This window comes from Hyperolius riggenbachi, chromosome 5, assembly GCF_040937935.1.
Source record: "Hyperolius riggenbachi isolate aHypRig1 chromosome 5, aHypRig1.pri, whole genome shotgun sequence".
In the NCBI taxonomy this organism is placed as follows: domain Eukaryota; kingdom Metazoa; phylum Chordata; class Amphibia; order Anura; family Hyperoliidae; genus Hyperolius; species Hyperolius riggenbachi.
The window spans coordinates 411,770,282-411,789,721 of NC_090650.1; the positions used below are offsets into that span (position 1 = coordinate 411,770,282).

Here is a 19,440-nt window from a genome sequence, read left to right on the forward strand (position 1 = left end):
CTTTGCAAGCTTTTTAGTAAAGCTTGTTGGTCTTCTATTTAAATTCAACAACTCGCATCCCCCCTGCACGTTCCGGAGATGTGAGTGGCATGTTCATCCATGCCCCCCCTCCGGAGCTGTAAGTGGCATGTTCATCCCTGTCCCCCCACACACCCTCATGGAGCTGTGTGTGTAATTATAATTTACAGCATATGCAGGTGTATTAAGCTGTGCCCCCTGTTGGCATATGTCTCCCTCCCGCTGGAGCCACGTGGTTTGCTGTCACCCCCCGCCAGAGCAGTGCGGTTCAGCTGAGACCCCCCCATAGGCATATGCCCCCCTCTAGACAGAGCAGCATGTCACTTGTTTCCTCAGCCAGGATTTATCTACACCTCGTCTGTCTGCTCTCTGTGACCCTTTGCAGTGGCGCATGTAATCTGAGGAGCCACTAGAGGGCGTCATAGAAATAAGACGGACAGACAAAGTAAAGATTAATCCTGGCGGTGAAAACCAGTGAGGACGCTGCATATGCCGGGGAACACAATTACACATAATGCTCTCTACCGGCGGGGGACTCAGCTGAACATGCTGCTCCGGCGGGTGTTGACAGCTAACATACATTTGAAGGGTATGCTGCAGTTACCTGTCCAGTTTTGGTGAGTGTGGTCTTCTTCGGCTGTCCCGTGCAGACTCTGTACCCATCTCCTAGCATCAAGCTATGTCAACATTTTTAGTAAGACTGTCTGGGCTTGATAGATTAACCCCCTTTCTGACAGTACTGAGGAAAATACCTTCAGATGAAAACACAGACCGCAATAAAAACCCACAACTTTGGCAGTATCAACAGGACTACTTTAAACTGTAGTATAGTAAAGCAACCACAAGATGTCACTGTCTGTAGAATGATGTGAAGATCTCTATGGTATTGTGATTTCCTGTATTCATTCTGTGTTCCTCTCTGTTCTAAGTAACCTGTATTATCTGATGGTTGTGTATGATTTAACAATAACATTTCTATAGCGCTTTTCTCCCATAGGACTCAAAGCGCTTAGGCTCTCTCAGTTTCAGAGATTGGTAGTAAGATGAAGTATTCTCACAACATAAATTATATTTCTGCAAATGCCAAACTGAGCAGGTGGGTTTTCAGTCTGGATTTAAACACATCCAGAGATGGAGCTGTCCTGATCTGCTGTGGTAGGGAGTTCCATAACGTAGGAGCAGCATGACAGAAGGCTCTGGGACCAAAAGCTTCCAGGTGGACTCTGGGTATGACTAGATTATTAGAACCTGTGGACCTGAGATTGCGGGGATTGCTACGTAGCTGCAACATTTCTTTCATGTATCCAGGGCCCAGATTATGCAGTGATTTAATAGCACTTTAACTGGAGTAGGGCTTTAATAGAGCTCGGAGTAACATCTCTAGCACATGGCTGCTCATAGTGCTAGCAGTGATGAGTTATGGTGAGAAGGATACACCCATTGCTTTATAAGAGGCTGAATGTCTTTTCCAGACACATTGGAGATGGATTTCAGAAAACCAGATGTGGAAACCAACATCTGACTCCACATGTGGGACTGGAACTTCTGCGATGAGGCTGTGCTGGCCAGGCTTAAAAGCTTATTGAAAACCTGGAGGAAAAAAAATAGAAGACAGCTGCGGTTAGTAAGATGTGTGATCGCTACACAGAGCTGGGCAGCAACATGAAAGGAAACAAAACAGCAACACATCAGAGGCATGGCAGGCTGGTACAGCGGCTGTAACAATTACTGACTGTTCATGCTTACGCTGAGTGTGTGTTCAGAAGAGATAGCGCTAAAGAGAAACAGGAGAACCTAATAAATTATTCAGAATACCTATTGCAACCTTAAAGAGAACCTGTAAGAAAAAAAAAAAAAGAGCCCCCTGGGGGATACTTAGCTTGGGAGGGGAAAGCCTCTGGATCCTAATGAGATTTCCCCCTTCTTCCTGTGAAGTACGGATCCAGAGTTGGGACCCCCAGACGGCGATATTTACCTTTGCGCTCCAGTGCAGGTGCACTTCCCCCTCGGGCTTCAGTGGAAATAGCTAAGCCCGATTGGGTCAGCTCTACTGCCCAGGCATCTCGCCGCCTGCAAAGTAGAGTGGACCCGATCTGGCTTTGCTATTTCCGCCTGGAATCCAAGGGGGTAGATGGTACTGAGCCTAAACTGGATCCGAAAGGTAAATATGGCTGCATGCTGCAGGCCGCCGACAAGCTTCTCTGTGTTTTTTCCGGAGTTGCCACAGTTAGGGAGGTTTCCGGGGAATGCCAGCACTACACAGAAGGATGGGGAAAGCCTCATTAGGATCCAGAGGCTCTCTCTTTTTTTTTTTCTTACAGGTTCTCTTTAATTATCCTAGTTTCAGAGTCAGAAATGCTTTTCCTATCTATATATTGCTGTATATTGGTATGTATTTCTGCTCTCCTGGTGGCCTGTGGCCGATGCTGTCACGCTGCCTTCTGCCCCAGAGCAGATCAAAACTGCCAGGCAACTGGTATTGTGTAACCTACCTGGCAGTATGCCTGACTCATCCAGGGAAAAATAGCTGAAAAACGGTATGCATGAGTCATGCTCGTCCAGCAGTGCCTGTCTTAGGGCCAGTGCACACCAAAAACTGCTAGCGGATCCGCAAACGCTAGCGGTTTTTGAAGCAGATTTTCAGAGCGATTCTAGGCATGTTTAGAGCGATTCTCTAAACATGCCTAGCGTTTTTTGGAGAGTTTTTATGTAGCAGATTTATATTTTGTTATAGTAGAGCTGTAACTGAACAACTTCTTTAAAACAAAATGCTTGGAAACCGCTCTGATTTAGCGATTTTCAGAGCAGTTTTCCACTTTCCTATACTTAACATTGAGGCTAAATCGCCTCAGAAATCACAAAAATGCTGCAGGACCCAAGTTTGTGTGTCGGGAAAAAACGAACTGCTCTGGTGTGCTCCATCCCATTGAAATACATTAGCAAACTACCCCCAAGCATTAAAAAAAAAAAAAAAAAAAAAAAACTCCCAGAACTGCTCTTAATGTGCACGAGCTCTAGAGGGTTCTGTTTTTTCGCATGCATTTTTCGCAGTAAAATTTGCGTTTGTATACACATTTTCACATGCTCTGGAAACCTGCATGTGAAAACTTGCACACGAAACAAGAATTTTAATGTGAAAAACAGCACGTTTTCTGCCACAAAGTTGAAGAGTGCGGAATAAGACCTGGCAGAAAGGGAAAATTAAATTACATTCATTTTTTTTACATGATTTTGCATTTGAAACCTCAAAATGTATACTAGACCCTTGCTTGACGCATTTTGTTATTATACAGGCAAATATTTCATGAAAATAAATGGAAACTTTTTTTGCACAGAAATCCAGGAGAAATTGAATGCCAGGGAGGTTATAAAAAAAATACTATAAGTATGGCATCCTCCATATTCCTCTCAGTATACTTGTCATTTAAAGAGGAACTGTAACCAAGGATTGATCTTCAATGCAATCAGTAGCTGACACCCTCTTTCCCATGATAAATCTTTACCTTTTCTCAAATAGATCAGGGGGGTCTATATGGCTGATACTGTGGTGAAACCCCTCTTACAGTGTGATGTCAGGGCCTAGGTCCTAACATCACACTGTGGGAGCCTTGTTGCATTGTGGGAAATAACAACCTTTTTTTGCCTATCGCATTGTTAGGGGGTGTGGTTTTAGATAATAGCAGCTGGTGCTGTCTGTTTTTTGCATGTCTGCCAGTAGTAAAGATTATGACGTGCAGGTCGATTGTGGATCAAACAATATGAACAAATGACATGGAGAATATCAATCTTTTCTTGATCTCTCTTCTATTTTTTAACTTCTCACTTTGCAACGTATTGATTTATTTTTTTCTACTTTTTGACAAAGTTCCTTTTTAACCTTTTTTTAGCCTGGACCAGAATAATGATAGATTTGCTGTGGGTTATACCTCCGTTTAACACCACCAGCACAGCAAGTCCAATCGCTGCACGAGTCAGAGCAGTGGAGCTCGTCTCCATCCGCAGATCGCTCTGTGCGTCTCACACAGGCGTTCCGCCATCGCGTTTTCCAGTACTTCACTATTCTGCATCAAGATTAGCCAGTGTCAATAGCTAGCTCCATTTACTTTGGAGGTATTCCCCTGTCTGAGCAGCAAGGCATGGATGGGCTCCTCCAGCACTTGTTAAATCATCCTGTCATTAGCGTCCTCCAGCCATGTAATAGAAGTACGGTGTTGCCCGACACGCATTTACTGATGGATCCACCAAACACCTAGAGAAGAAAGTGGAAACGTTTTTTCCAGCAGCCAATGGCACCTACTGTTGTCATCCCCATAATCCTGAACAGCAGACGCTAAGAATGACATAGGTTGCCTCTGTGTGAAATGAGAGAGTGAGGCATCACAGAACACGCCGGGTCTGGTCTAGACACTGAAAGCCAGGGATGAAGCCCATAATCCAGCCCTGGACTAGTAAGAGGCGTTTTCATTGGTGTCCCGACTTATGAAAATCTTCAAGAATTGTGAAGATGTGGGAAATACGACTGAGCCAGCTGGATTGTCGGGGTGATAATCCTAAATACTAGCATGGCTGAATATCAATAGCAATGCAAGCAGTACATTCAATTACCATCTAAAGAGGCCCACATCAAGACGGGGCTTCTCTCAGCTTCTTCTGCTGCAGGCTTGTAGAGTAGTGACTAGTCTATTGCTATGGTGCAAGGAAGAGTGACAATGCCCAGCGCATGGTGGAGAGGCTTCTAGTGGGCGGGATGAGTAGGCGGAGTGGCTTCTGGTGAGCAGGATGAGTAGGCGGAGTGGCTTCTGGTGAGCAGGATGAGTAGGCGGAGCAGCTTCTGGTGGGCGGGATGAGTAGGCGGAGCAGCTTCTGTTGGGTGGGACGAGTAGGCGGAGGGGCTTCTGGTGGGTGGGATGAGTAGGCGGAGTGGCTTCTGGTGGGTGGGATGAGTAGGCGGAGTGGCTTCTGGTGGGTGGGACGAGTAGGCGGAGCAGCTTTTGGTGGGTGGGATGAGTAGGCGGAGTGGCTTCTGGTGAGCTGGATGAGCAGGCAAAGTGGTTTCTGGCAGGCAGGATGAGTAGATGGAGTGGCTTCAGGTGGGTGGGATGAGTAGGCGGAGCAGCTTCTGGTGAGCAGGATGAGTAGGCAGAGTGGCTTCTGGTGAACAGGATGAGTAGGCAGAGTGGCTTCTGGCAGGCAGGATGAGTAGGCGGAGCAGCTTCTGGTGGGGGGGATGAGTAGGTGGAGTGGCTTCTGGTGGGTGGGACGAGTAGGCGGAGCAGCTTCTGGTGGGGGGGACGAGTAGGCAGAGCAGCTTCTGGTGGGGGGGACGAGTAGGCAGAGCAGCTTCTGGTGGGGGGGGGGGGACGAGTAGGCAGAACAGCTTCTGGTGGGTGGGATGAGTAGGAGGAGCAGCTTCTGGTGGGTGGGATGAGTAGGCGGAGCAGCTTCTGGTGGGTGGGATGAGTAGGCGGAGTGGCTTCTGGTCGGTGGGACGAGTAGGCGGAGTGGCTTCTGGTGAACAGGATGAGTAGGCGGAGTGGCTTCTGGTGAACAGGATGAGTAGGCAGAGTGGCTTCTGGCAGGCAGGATGAGTAGGCGGAGATGCTTCTGGTGGGCGGGATGAGTAGGCGGAGCAGCTTCTGGTGGGTGGGATGAGTAGGCGGAGCAGCTTCTGGTGGGTGGGATGAGTAGGCGGAGCAGCTTCTGGTGGGTGGGATGAGAAGGCGGAATGGCTTCTGGTGGGTGGGATGAGTAGGCGGAATGGCTTCTGGTGGGTGGGATGAGTAGGCGGAGTGGCTTCTGGTGGGTGGGACGAGTAGGCGGAGCAGCTTTTGGTGGGTGGGATGAGTAGGCGGAGTGGCTTCTGGTGAGCTGGATGAGCAGGCAAAGTGGCTTCTGGCAGGCAGGATGAGTAGATGGAGTGGCTTCAGGTGGGTGGGATGAGTAGGCGGAGCAGCTTCTGGTGAGCAGGATGAGTAGGCAGAGTGGCTTCTGGTGAACAGGATGAGTAGGCAGAGTGGCTTCTGGCAGGCAGGATGAGTAGGCGGAGCAGCTTCTGGTGGGGGGATGAGTAGGTGGAGTGGCTTCTGGTGGGTGGGACGAGTAGGCGGAGCAGCTTCTGGTGGGGGGGACGAGTAGGCAGAGCAGCTTCTGGTGGGGGGGACGAGTAGGCAGAGCAGCTTCTGGTGGGGGGGGGGGGGGGGGGGGGGGCGAGTAGGCAGAACAGCTTCTGGTGGGTGGGATGAGTAGGAGGAGCAGCTTCTGGTGGGTGGGATGAGTAGGCGGAGCAGCTTCTGGTGGGTGGGATGAGTAGGCGGAGTGGCTTCTGGTCGGTGGGACGAGTAGGCGGAGTGGCTTCTGGTGAACAGGATGAGTAGGCGGAGTGGCTTCTGGTGAACAGGATGAGTAGGCAGAGTGGCTTCTGGCAGGCAGGATGAGTAGGCGGAGATGCTTCTGGTGGGCGGGATGAGTAGGCGGAGCAGCTTCTGGTGGGTGGGATGAGTAGGCGGAGCAGCTTCTGGTGGGTGGGATGAGTAGGCGGAGCAGCTTCTGGTGGGTGGGGTGAGAAGGCGGAATGGCTTCTGGTGGGTGGGATGAGTAGGCGGAATGGCTTCTGGTGGGTGGGATGAGTAGGCGGAGCAGCTTCTGGTGGGTGGGACGAGTAGGCAGAGTGGCTTCTGGCAGACAGGATGAGTAGGCGCAGCAGCTTCTGGTGGGCGGGATAAGTAGGTGGAGTGGCTTCTGGGGGGTGGGACGAGTAGGCAGAGTGGCTTCTGGTGAACAGGATGAGTAGGCGGAGTGGCTTCTGGTGAACAGGATGAATAGGCGGAGTGGCTTCTGGTGAACAGGATGAGTAGGCGGAGTGGCTTCTGGTGAACAGGACGAGTAGGTGGAGTGGCTTCTGGTGAACAGGATGAGTAGGCAGAGTGGCTTCTGGTGAACAGGACGAGTAGGCGGAGTGGCTTCTGGTGAACAGGACGAGTAGGCAGAGTGGCTTCTGGTGAACAGGACGAGTAGGCAGAGTGGCTTCTGGTGAACAGGATGAGTAGGCGGAGTGGCTTCTGGTGAACAGGACGAGTAGGCAGAGTGGCTTCTGGTGAACAGGATGAGTAGGCGGAGTGGCTTCTGGTGAACAGGAGGAGTAGGCGGAGTGGCTTCTGACAGGCAGGATGAGTAGGCGGAGTGGCTTCTGATGGGCAGGATGAGTAGGCGGAGCAGCTTCTGGTGGGATGAGTAAGCATAGTGGCTTCTGGTGAGTAGGATGAGTAGACAAAGTGGCTTCTTGTGAACAGGATGAGTAGGCAGAGTGGCTTCTGGAGGGCAGGATAAATAGGAGAACAATGTACTCGGGGAAGGTTGGGGATTGGATGTCAGGGGGCTCCTGAAAGCCGAAGCACCAGAAAGCAATTAGGAGCTACAGGATGAGCAGAAGACGCAGACCAGAGGCTCAGTAAGTATTTTATGCGGGAGGGGTTGGGGGAGGTTTATGCTTTTTCAGCCAGTTGCTCAAGCAACCACCAAGCACATGTATCCGGCATTGGGCGATCACCACTGATGCCGGATACCAGGGACTTTCCTGTATTAGCTTTCAAAATGGATTGCATTAGACAGCATTGTGTAGTGGACCATTTTACCAGCAATGAGGTTCCCTCGGTAGGAATAGTCTCTACTCTACTCCTATCAGTCACCAAATAAACAATTCACACTCATGAACCGGAGACTCATGCTCACGCACTTTCAGGTTCTACCATTATAGGGAACACATGCGTGCACATAAAATCAGTTGCATGCCTCTAGGGAGTATCAAACTACACTACTTACACCATTAAATAAATGGGTTGTGTTGGCGTAGGAGCAAGAGAGCTGCAGCCTGCAGCCGCCCCACCACGGCTGCTAAAACATACAAGTAAGGGTAGCCATGCTCACCTTCCTGGGTCCAGGGTACCTCAAGCAATGCCTGCTGAGCTGAGCTGGGGAGATTCCCATTACTGCTTGAGATACAGAAGAGAGTGTTGTCCTTCTGGGCCCACCTACAGAGCAGCAGCCCTGACTCACCCCACTACAAAGCCTCGCTGCACAATAAAGACCAAGAAAAGCCGTGTGCACTGATAGTGGTCAGCTCTATACTCCCTCCAACCCCTGACCCACAAGTCATAACAAAAATCCAGATAAAACACACCACAGCCAAGAGGAAAGAGGACTATGTGGAAAAATGGAGGCGTGAAATAAAACAGTCACAAAGAGCCAATTCTCTTCTTTAGTTCCTATATACAATTTATGTTGGCATTGTGCATGAAAATATTGCTTTTTGACATACAATTTCTATCCTGATTGATTCCCATTTGGCTACTGTCCCTATACACTGAAATATTTTTTCTATATGCTTTACTATTTTACTTTAGGATAAAACAAAGGGCTCTCCCCTCTAGCATCAATACGATTGTTTGTATAGACGGCGGGCAGCGGCAGATGCATGCCTTCCGTGCGCTCCAGCGTGGATGTTTCTCCCTCTAGTGTCTGCCGCGACTTCCTGTTTATACAGGAAGTCGCGTCAGAGGCGAGAGAGAGGGAGAGGGGAACGTCCACGCTGGAGCGCACGGAAGGTATGTATCTGCCGCTGCACACACAATCGTATTGATGCTGGAGGGGAGAGCCCGAGGTGAGGGAGGGGGGGTACGTCCCCCCTCCCTGCCAAAGTGCAGCATGGCTTTCCTCTTATGCTGCGACCCCTCCAGCCCCCCAAAACGGCCCAGAGCAAGCCCCAGGGGTGGGGGGGCCCACTCGGAATTTCTGCAGGTGGGACCTAGTTACGCCCCTGGTTGTATAATCTGTGTTTAAAAGCCTGTAGAAAAAGACCTCAGTCGTCCAGAATACCCTGGCTGGAGAATTACACATAGCTAAAGAGCCTAGGCTAACATACCACTGAGAGGGTGGGGCTACATGCCAATATACAGATCTGTGAAGTGTTTCTGATGCTGAAACGTAAAAGTGGGTATCCTGAATAAAGTATTCCATTCTACTATACGTCACTACAGGGCCTCTTGAAGCACATCCTATACACTTCCATGAAAGGCTTGTTGCCGCACTAATCACCAGGCACAGGGCAATCCCATGTAACGTGTGTATTATGAGGCCGCTTACCTGCAGCATGAACTCCATACTGATGCGGTTTTCTATCAGTCTCATCACTAGGTGCGCCTTGCACTGGAACATGTTGTAATACTCCCAGGACAGAGTGTGGGGGTGCTTTATGGAAAAATGGAGGTGAGAAGACGGACTGCGGAGACAAAACACAACCAGACAGTAAAGAGTACCGTTCGTAACATCAAGCTACAGAAGCACCATCAGAAGGTGTAAGGACCGGTTCACATAGGCGTCCTGCGGCGTCTCGCAATAATACACAGATAGAGTAAGGGAGGAAATGATGTCAGGATTGGCTTCAAGATAGATGCAGACAAAAAGGAAAATCCTAAGAAGTATTTTCTCTTTTTTTACTATAAAGAATCAATAAAATCAAAATGTTACATAGTTACATAGTTATTTTGGTTGAAAAAAGACATACGTCCATCGAGTTCAACCAGTACAAAGTACAACTCCAGCCCGTCCCCCACATACCCCTGTTGATCCAGAGGAAGGCGAAAAACCCCCCACAAGGCATGGTCCAATTAGCCCCAAAAGGGAAAAATTCCTTCCTGACTCCAGATGGCAATCAGATAATATCCCTGGATCAACATTATTAGGCATTACCTAGTAATTGTAGCCATGGATGTCTTTCAACGCAAGGAAAGCATCTACGCCCCCTTTAAATGCAGGTATAGAGTTTGCCATAACGACTTCCTGTGGCAATGCATTCCACATCTTAATCACTCTTACTGTAAAGAACCCTTTCCTAAATAAATGGCTAAAACGTTTTTCCTCCATGCGCATCTCATGTCCTCTAGTCCTTTGAGAAGGCCTAGGGACAAAAAGCTCATCCGCCAAGCTATTATATTGCCCTCAGATGTATTTATACGTTAATTAGATCCCCTCTAAGGCTTCTTTTCTCTAGACTAAATAAACCTAGTTTATCTAACCTTTGTTGGTAAGTGAGACCTTTCATCCCACGTATCAATTTTGTTGCTCGTCTCTGCACCTGCTCTAAAACTGCAATATCTTTTTTGTAATGTGGTGCCCAGAACTGAATTCCATATTCCAGATGTGGCCTTACTAGAGAGTTAAACAGGAGCAATATTATGCTAGCATCTCGAGTTTTTATTTCCCTTTTAATGCATCCCAAAATTTTGTTCGCTTTAGCTGCAGCGGCTTGGCATTGAGTACGATTATTTAACTTGTTGTCGATGAGTACTCCTAAGTCCTTCTCCAAGTTTGATGTCCCCAACTGTATCCCATTTATTTTGTGGACAGTGCAATACAAATGTTATGTAAGTAGAGCAAGTGTTTATCTACTTATATATGTGGGTTTTTATTTCTGAGCTAGTATGACTGACAGCTCCACTTTAATGAGAAAAATGGAAACATATGAAATTAAATTGTGTTTGTTTTTTTTCAAAGTTCCAACTCCTAGTCAAAAGTTGTCCATAGATAAAAGTTGCCTGAAACAATCTTTAGTGATGCTTTGGGTAGCAGTTTACACGCATTCTTTGTACAAATGCGCTGCTGGACTCACAGAACTATGAGGTTGATCCTTACAGCAGTAATAGAGAGCCTAGAATTGCAGGGTCTCTATTTTACACTGGAAGTAATCTTTAACCTGTTAACAGCCACAAACGAGTTATCTCACTTTAAGCTAATGCACTGCTTTTGTCTTCAGAACTCCTCGTGCTGTAAATTATTTGCTTGCTTTATTCTCTCTCTCCAACCAGAAAAAGACTGAAAGCAGCAGTCCTCTGTTATTGTCTCACACTGCCCCTAGTGACAATGGCCATAAATACACATTACAGCAGTACTGAATAGAAGCTAGGAAATCTAAGAAGAAGAAAAAAATGTGCTAAAATAAAAATTGCCATGAAACACTTGCAAGCCTATAAATTGGCTTAAAAAATGACCAAATATGTATGTTTAGATGGGCTCTAATTTGTCAACTTTTCTTTAGCCAGAGTTACACTTTACGTTTTACTAAAAAGAACACCCCATTAATTTCTGAGCTATTAGTCCTTCAGAAAGCCAGCCGTGCCAGCAGATGTCATTAAATGGTTTTCAGAAGAAGGATTGATGGAATAATCTCAGCTGACCTCCCTGCGCCATCAGGCAGAACTGGCGAAGGTCTGTTCATTTGGGTCGGATATTTTGGAGAACCTCCAACAGTGACTTGTAAACAGGAGTCTGTGAACAAACTGGATTATTTATGCCTGTAGTACACAGATTAATATATAACTGCAGGGACTTTCATATAGGAACACCACCCCCAACACAGCTCAGAAACAGACGTCCCATAGACTTGTGGGGGACGGGAGGGAATCTCTGACCACTTATTAGTACGGGAGTAGTATTAGTAATATTCCAATTGCTTCATTCTGGTCCTTAACCTCCTCAGGACCGGCACCTCCACCCCCCTTAAAGGACACCCGAGGTGAAAATAAACTAATGAAATAAACAATTGCATTTATCCTCTTCCTCCTAAAAATGACTCAGATATTCCACAGTTTTATTTAATATTTAAATCTATTTTTTAAGTTTTTACTGTTCATTGTTTTTGCTCAATGACACATTTATTGAAGTACGCCAGAGCTAAAATCTATGAACTACTGACCTTTTATCTCTTTCATGCCCTCAGAAGCCATTGTCTGCTAGGTGAAAGAGTTTTATAGTTGTCATTTCTTATCAGTGAGGGTCACACTGTAGTCTGATTCAGTCCTGACTCAGACAGGAACTGCCACTTACATACCTGATGTTTAACTCTTTCAGGCAGAGAAAGAAAAAAGGAACACAGCCTAGTGATTTGTGTGCTAGGCACTGTACATACACATGTCTATCTCATCATGTCACATGTCACCTCGGGTATCCTTTAAGGACCAGAGCATTTTTTGCATTTGGGGAAGAGGGGGGCTTTAGATAGCCAGGCAGCGGTATCCTCAGTATAGGTAGCTAAGCATGGATGTCCCCAGTACAGATAGGTGTCCCCCGTATTGCCAGCAGCCATTACTCACCTCCAAAGCACCAGCGATGAGCAGCTCTACCCCCCTCCACTCTGCCCGGCATCCCTGCTGGCACTGCCGCTAAGTTCTGAGCCCCCAGCTTGATGAAATCATCAAGCCGGGACCAGACAGAGGTAGAGCAAGCAGGAATGATGGGCAGAGCGGAGGAAAGCGACAGTCGCTGAGGAAATACCAGGAAGGTGAGTCCCGGTCATCTTCTTACCCTTCTACTGCCGCTGCTTACAGTGATCACTACGATCGGCTGGCAATCGTAGTGATCACGTGATCAGGAATCAATCGTCATGGCTCCTGATCATTGAGGGGAGATATCGGCTGTCATATGATAGCTTAATCTCCCCTCTCAGGTGCGCACAAACGTGGCGGGAGTGGAAAAAGCAGGTGGCGTAAATCCTACGCTGCATCAGGCTACGGAAGCCACAAGTGCGGCGTAGGATTTACTATGGTCAGGCCCCAGGAGGTTAAGGTGAACCAGAGGTGAAAATAAATTCAACTAATGAGATAAATTATTGTGTTTATCCTCCTACTCCTAAAAACGACTTTTTCTATTTTAGATATCTCATGGTTTTATTTTACATCTAAACATTTACAGAGCAAATTGAATGTTTTGCTGCCTCTGCTCAGTGGCAGCCTATTAAGTGTCCCAGAGTTATAATACATGAACTATTAACCTTTATCTCCTTCTGCTATCAGAAGTTGTATTCTGCCAGGAAAACTTTTATGGCTGTAATTCGCTTATCAGCGATGCTTACTATATTCCTGACAAGCTACCAACAAAACAGAAGCTGTCACTTCCATGCTTAAAAATTAACTCTTTCAGGCAGTAAAATACAACAAGTAAAACAGCCTAGCTATTTATGTTTTGTACTGTACATACAAATGTTTATCTCATCATGTCACCTCAGGTACACTTTAAAGCCCATCTACACATTTATTTTTGCCCCCAACTAACTATAGTGGAGCCCTCCCCTCAGTTATACAAACTTTCAAAAGTGACGTCAAGCTGAACTTCCAACCGGGTCATCTTCTGGAGGAAAGTCAGCGTGTCATTGCCAAGCTTCTACTCTCATTGGTGTCACTCACCCCATCCCTTCCCTGCTGACTGTGCAGAAAGTATGGCTGTTACAGCCGACTGATCTCTCCCACTATATCAAGCAGGAGGGGAAGAGGGCTTCAAGTGATGCTGCGGGTGTGTGTTGGGAGGTGGAAGCACTGAGGGGTCTCCTGGGATGCAGTGAAGGGTGGTTCAACCTTGGTGAGCGCCAGTGTTTGCCTGCATTTCCTTGTTTGGAAACCCTGCCCAGCCCCTCCCAGTCTCCATGGTGACAATCTCTCAACCTCTGCAGCAGTGGAGACCAGAAACTGTCTTGTGAGAAGTGGTGAGGGAGATAGTTGAGTCCAAAGTTGGATTCTCCTCTGACATAGTGATTTGCCAGGGCCCAGGGGGCATACACACGCCAGATTGGTTCCCAGTGGAGCACAGGCAAAGGGCATTATTCTCGCCCTTACCCTTTAAGCTCCATTATGCACCACAACATCATACCTTCCAAATCCATCATACCACAGCAACAGAAGTCTGTACAGCCTGGAACTGTCACCTTGTAACGATCGGTGTAACACAGAGAGGATCTGATTATCGGTGATCTGCAGTATCACCGAGAATACAGATATATACCTGGTTATTGATGATCTGCAGTATCACCGATAATCAGATATATCTCTAACCTCTGGACACCTGAGTAAGATGAGTGTTTGGTGCAACAGTAATACTTTGAGGAGAGCACCCGGATCGAGGGTGCAAGGCAGTAAGAGATACTGCCCAAGAACAGGCTCCTTCCAATGGCCTGAGGCTCCCCAAGGGGAGGAGTCAGGCTGAGAGTGGGAAGGACCAGAGTGTGAGTGACACCAATGGTGGAGTGTCACTGACAGATCTGTGAACTCTTTCTAAACAGTGGAGATAGTTCTCGAGGTCGGACAAGCCAGGTCGGCAACAGACAGACAAGATACAGTGGAAGAGACTGATACAGAGTCCTAAGGCAAGCAAGGTTTGGCAACAGAGTATCAGATATAGCGAAGTACCAAATCAGAGATCAAAAGAGAGGTCAGGAAAGCAGAAGGTCATAACAAATAATCAACAATGTCTAGTCTATAGGTGTGAGCTCCTTGATCATCGACACCCTGGAACTAGTCTGGAGAATAACAGGATGGTAAAGCTAATTCCTAGTCTTGGGTGTGAGCTCCGTAGTCATCAACACCCTGGAACTAGTCTGAAGTATAACACAGATGATACACAGTATTCCTAGTCTTTGGGTGTGAGGTCCTTGATCATCAACACCCTGGAACTAGTCTGAAGAATAACACAGAATGATAACACAGATTCCTAATCTTTGGGTGTGAGGTCCTTGATCATCAACACCCTGGGACTAGTCTGAAGTATAACAGAGATAACACAGATTCTGACAATAAGGTCTGAGTGCTTCCACGTAGTGATCGCAACGGCAGACAACCAGAGAATGACCAGCACCCAGTATATATAGCAAAGCGCTCTCCAGCACCTCCCCTAAGTGCTGGACCAATGGGAAGTGGTGCTACCGTCAGCTGACCTGCTTGGTCAGCTGACTCCCTTCTGGCTGTCATATAAGTTCTGCCTCTCAGCGCGCGCGCGTCCTTCGGAACCTGTGTGGACTATCAGTCCCAGCCACACCAGACGTGATGTAAAGCACCTACCGTGCTGGACGCGGAATCCGCCGCACCGCTATCATGGCATGCGGTGGTTTTTCCGCGTTCGGCTATACTACTAGATGTAGGCTTACGCGTGCCAACCGCCGCGTAGGACGCGGAATCAGCCGCCTTGTTCTTAGTACACGCGGCGGCTTTTCCGCGTTTTCTAACACACCTGAGGGATTGAGCCCCGATCCATGCGGGTGACAGTCCTGGTATGTGTAGGCTCCTTAAAGTAACATGAAACTTAGCATTTCCTCTTTGCTCTAAAAGATTATTCACTCAACTACCACAAAAAAATTGTAGCCAAACAGCATTCAGTTAAAGCGGATCCGAGATGAAAAACTAACTATAACAAGTAACTTGTCTATATACAGTATCTTATCTAAAGTTTAGATAGTTTACACAGCAAATCTAGTTGCAAACAGCTTCAACAGTATATGATTATTTCTTCCTGTGATGCAATGACAGCAGCCATGTTCTGCTTGTGATCCTAACACAGGCAAGCTGCTCTGCATCTCCACCCCTCAGCCTGTGAAAGCTTCACTCCCCTCTCCTCCTCCCCACTGCCTCTGAAATCTCTGGCTAGTAACACCTCCTCCTCCTGCCCAGACTGAGCTCCCATAAGCCCTACATGGGTCTCAGACTGCCAAGGCACTGGAGGAGCTGTGGGTGAGGCTTGTTTAGTTTATAGGGAACTAGAGTATTAAAACAAACAAAAAAGTATTTGGCTTGAGGAATGCCCTATAAACTATATAAAAAGGAACACAATTATGCAATGAGTAAAAATTAATCTCGGATCCACTTTAAACACTACACTTTGTTCTACAGTGGAAAGCATTTTGCTTCATTGGGCAGCTTCTGGCCGCATCCGAAGAGGCAATAACATTATCTTTTTATGCCTAGGGTTTTACAAAGGACTAGGGGACATAATCTGTGCATGGAGGGAAAATGTTTTAGACATTTAGTAAAGGGCTCTTTACAGTGTGATTAAGATGTTGAATGCATTGCCACAGGAAGTAGTTATGGCAAATTCTATATCTGCGTTTAAAGGGGGCTTAGATGCTTTCCTTGTTTTGAAAGACATCCATGGCTACAATTACTAGGTAATGCCCAGTGGTGTTGATCCAGGGATTTTATCTGATTGCCGTCTGGAGTTGTGAAGGATTTTTTTCCCTTTTGTAGCTAATTGGACCATGCCTTGTAAGGGTTAATCGCCTTCCTCTGGATCAACAGGGATATGTGAGGGAGCGGGCTGGTGTTGTACTTTGTTCTCTGGTTGAACTCGATGGACATGTCTTTTTTCAACCCAAATAACTACAGTATGTAACTATGTAGCTATGCAATAGAATGCAATGGCAGTTTTCAGAGCAGGTACACTGTACTTTGGGAATTTGTAATTTGTAGACAATACTATTTGTGCACAAAAGCATATAAGAGAACTGTATAGGTAATAAAAAGTAGGAAACACATTTTTATTGAATGTTATGCCAGAGTTTTTCCCAATTGAAGTACAGCCCAGTAGAAACGTTGGTTAATTCTGCTAAGCAGAGATTATCAATGAGATACTAATTGGTTTTCAATCTGTGCATAGATAGAAACCAGACCAAACAAAATTTTCCGTTACATTTCTCTTCCAGCGTCTGCACTTGCTCTGTGCACCAGAACCAGGAAGTAGAGACTCTTCCAGCGTCTGCACTTGCTCTGTGCACCAGAACCAGGAAGTAGAGAGCGAGCGCAGAACCTAGAAGATGAATCTGACAGAAAGTACGGGGACTTATGAACTGGCAGACTGTAAAATGTGTGGACTGCGGAGCGGCTGCATCAACTTACTTGTCCTTCTCTTTTCCTGTGGCGAATATGGGGTGCAGAAGTACTCCGCCAGTCTTCAGCTCATAGGCCACAATGGTGTCCAGGCCCTGGAGGGTAGGGACACATGAGGGAAGAAGCAGGAGCAGTCATTAGTGTTACAGAAGAAGAGTCACATTAAGAAGGATCTGTACTAACAAAAAATGCCTCAGGCGGTACACACCTCGGGAGGGGGAAGCCTCTGGATCCTAATGAGGCTTCTCCCGTCCTCCTCCGTCCCACAGTGGTCTCGCTGTAGGTCCAGGAACGGCGGCCATGTAAAGATTTACCTTACCGACTCCAGTGCAGACGCAGTAGCGGTTCTTGGCTCCGAAATAGGCGGAAATACCCGATACCAATCAGGTCCGCTCTGCTGTCCAGACGCAAGTCTCCTGCGCCTGTGTAGTAGAGCGGACCCAACTGAGATCGGCTATTTCCACCTATTTCAGAGCAGAGAGCCACATCAGCGCCCCCGCTGGAACAGGGAAAGGTAAATATTGCACAGCCTGATAAATTGTTGGCTGTGCGTTCCGGGGCGCAGAGAGAGACCACCGTGGGACGTATGAGGATGGGGAAGATGCGGTAAGATCCAGAGGCTTCACGTGGTGAGTACCCCCCAGGGGCGTTTTTTTTTTGTACCAAGTCTCTTTAAGTTCATCCAATTACATTCAATCACACAGCCCCCCCCCCCCCCCCCCCAAAAAAAAAAAATCAGACGGTGAGGATATCTTAAACGCTGAACTTTCTCTTGGCTCTAAAAGATAAGCACCAGCATAATAACCTTTACTGAAAAAAACATTTCTTTGTTACTGCTTACAGAACTCCTGCAATAAATCTGCAGTTTGTCTGCTTCCTGCTTTCAAGCAGACAAAGGGTTGACATCCTGTTTTACAAATTACCCGAGGCTGACAAGATTCTTGTGCTGACACAGCTGAGAGCTCAAATTACAATTATGATTACTTGCAGCTGATAGGGAATTAGACAGGCTTTTCACTCTAAACACAAACGGGTGGATTCATCTGTGTTTTACTTGCGTCCCGCGCATGAGCTCAGGTCCAATTTGAGCAGTTAATTTGGGCATATAGCCTCATTTGTCAAATTGGGTGCCACCATAAACCACAATGTAAGTTGTGGCTATAGCGGCACTGACTGTATAATTTCGGCACAGGAGTTTGGCTATTATAGAACAAAACTCCGGCTAACCTAAGACATCAGCAAGCGACTAAGTAGTTGAACTCTGGATACCAGAGGAGATAGTGGTGGCGGTGCATGGAGTTCAGCTATCATGTAGCCGTATGGGCTACTGTAGCCGAACCGCAGATATTGGCAGAGGTCTGTGAACTGCGCCCAGAGTTTGGCTATTATGTAGCCGAACCCCGGTTATTGGTGGTATGGGTCATTTGACGGCGCTCCGAATGTCAGCAGAGGCATTGGCGGGATTAAGAAATCGGGCATCTGGGATTTGGCTATACGTTAGTGTTAGGTGAAGGAGGGGTGGAGGTTAGTGTTAGGCGTAGGTAGGTGGGCTTAGTGTCAGGTGTAGTTAGGATGACTAGGGCTAGGTGTAGTTGGGGAGGGGGGGTTAGTGTTAGGCATAGGTGGGGGAGGGTGTTTACGTTTAGGTGTAGGTAGGTAGGCTTTGCGTTAGGTGAAGTGTTAGGCATAGGTAGGGGGAAGTTAGTGGTTGGAAGAAGTGAAAAGATAGAAGACCGAGAGCCCAATATAGTGTAGTATGTATTAGTGGGGGATGGGAATAATGAAAGTAAGTAATATACTCACAAGTCAGGGTTGCCCCAAGCGCAACCACTGAAAACGCAGGTGGGGAGAACAAGCCTGTCCCCACTCAGGAGTAAAACGTCGCTCTCTGTGGATAGAAGAATAGTAGGGCAGGTCACCCTTCCACCAAGGGTGGACTTCTGGATACGTCAAGATGTACAGAGGCGCCGAAAGAGTAAAAATGGCTAAAACGTTAAAATGTTTTGGTCGCGGTGGTGGACCGGCCGACCATCAACGGACAACAAGGCTGTTGTTTTTCAATACATATATACAAAATTTATTTAGAAAGCTCCCAGCAAATAGTCGCAACGCGTTTCACGGGCATCAACCCGCTTCTTCAGGCAATAGGGGGTAGGAGCAACAACACTGCAAATGACAGAGATACATAGCTAGCATCAGCAAACATACTGTGTGTGTTACATAGTACACAGTTAGTGAGTTATATATACACATGATTTTTCTGGTATGAATAGTGTTAAAAATTATATATTCACGCTGACCAGTCATAAAACATAATTACGCCTGTGTAAAACATTGCTTGTTGCAGAATATGTGTCCTTAATGTAGGGACGTTTGGGGTAGTGACAGTGTATGATTACCGTGGGAAGAATCTATTTGTGGGCTGTGCTGGCTTCGTAGCACTAAGTGCTGCTTAATAATGGAGTGATGGCTACATGTAGTAGAGAGCGTGGTAGAGTGAGAAGGATACAACAACATGATAGTGCTATACTATTGCCTGGATGGGGGGGAAGTATACACTTACCAGCGTCAAGTCTGAATGAAGCTTGGCACCTCTGTGTCAGTAGATAGTGTGTAATGGGTTTATGAGGAGAATATGGGCGGTGCCGAGGGACGTGAGGGGGGTGTGGCGATGTGAGGGGCAGGATAGGCTGCCTACGTTGATTGGTCAATGCGGAGGGGATGGGCA

General features: G+C 47.2%; 1 protein-coding gene across 1 annotated transcript in view; it reads right to left on the reverse strand.

The window, feature by feature from the left end:
- Window positions 1-19,440, reverse strand: part of TAF2 (TATA-box binding protein associated factor 2) — a gene marked incomplete at its 5' end in the record, with an annotated part of 143,001 nt that overhangs the window by 89,334 nt on the left and 34,227 nt on the right. Inside the window, 3 exons of the mRNA XM_068237959.1 lie at window positions 1,454-1,608; window positions 9,157-9,292; window positions 16,722-16,807. Of these exons, the coding sequence (XP_068094060.1) occupies window positions 1,454-1,608; window positions 9,157-9,292; window positions 16,722-16,807 (377 nt within the window). The remainder of the gene's footprint in view (window positions 1-1,453; window positions 1,609-9,156; window positions 9,293-16,721; window positions 16,808-19,440) is intronic.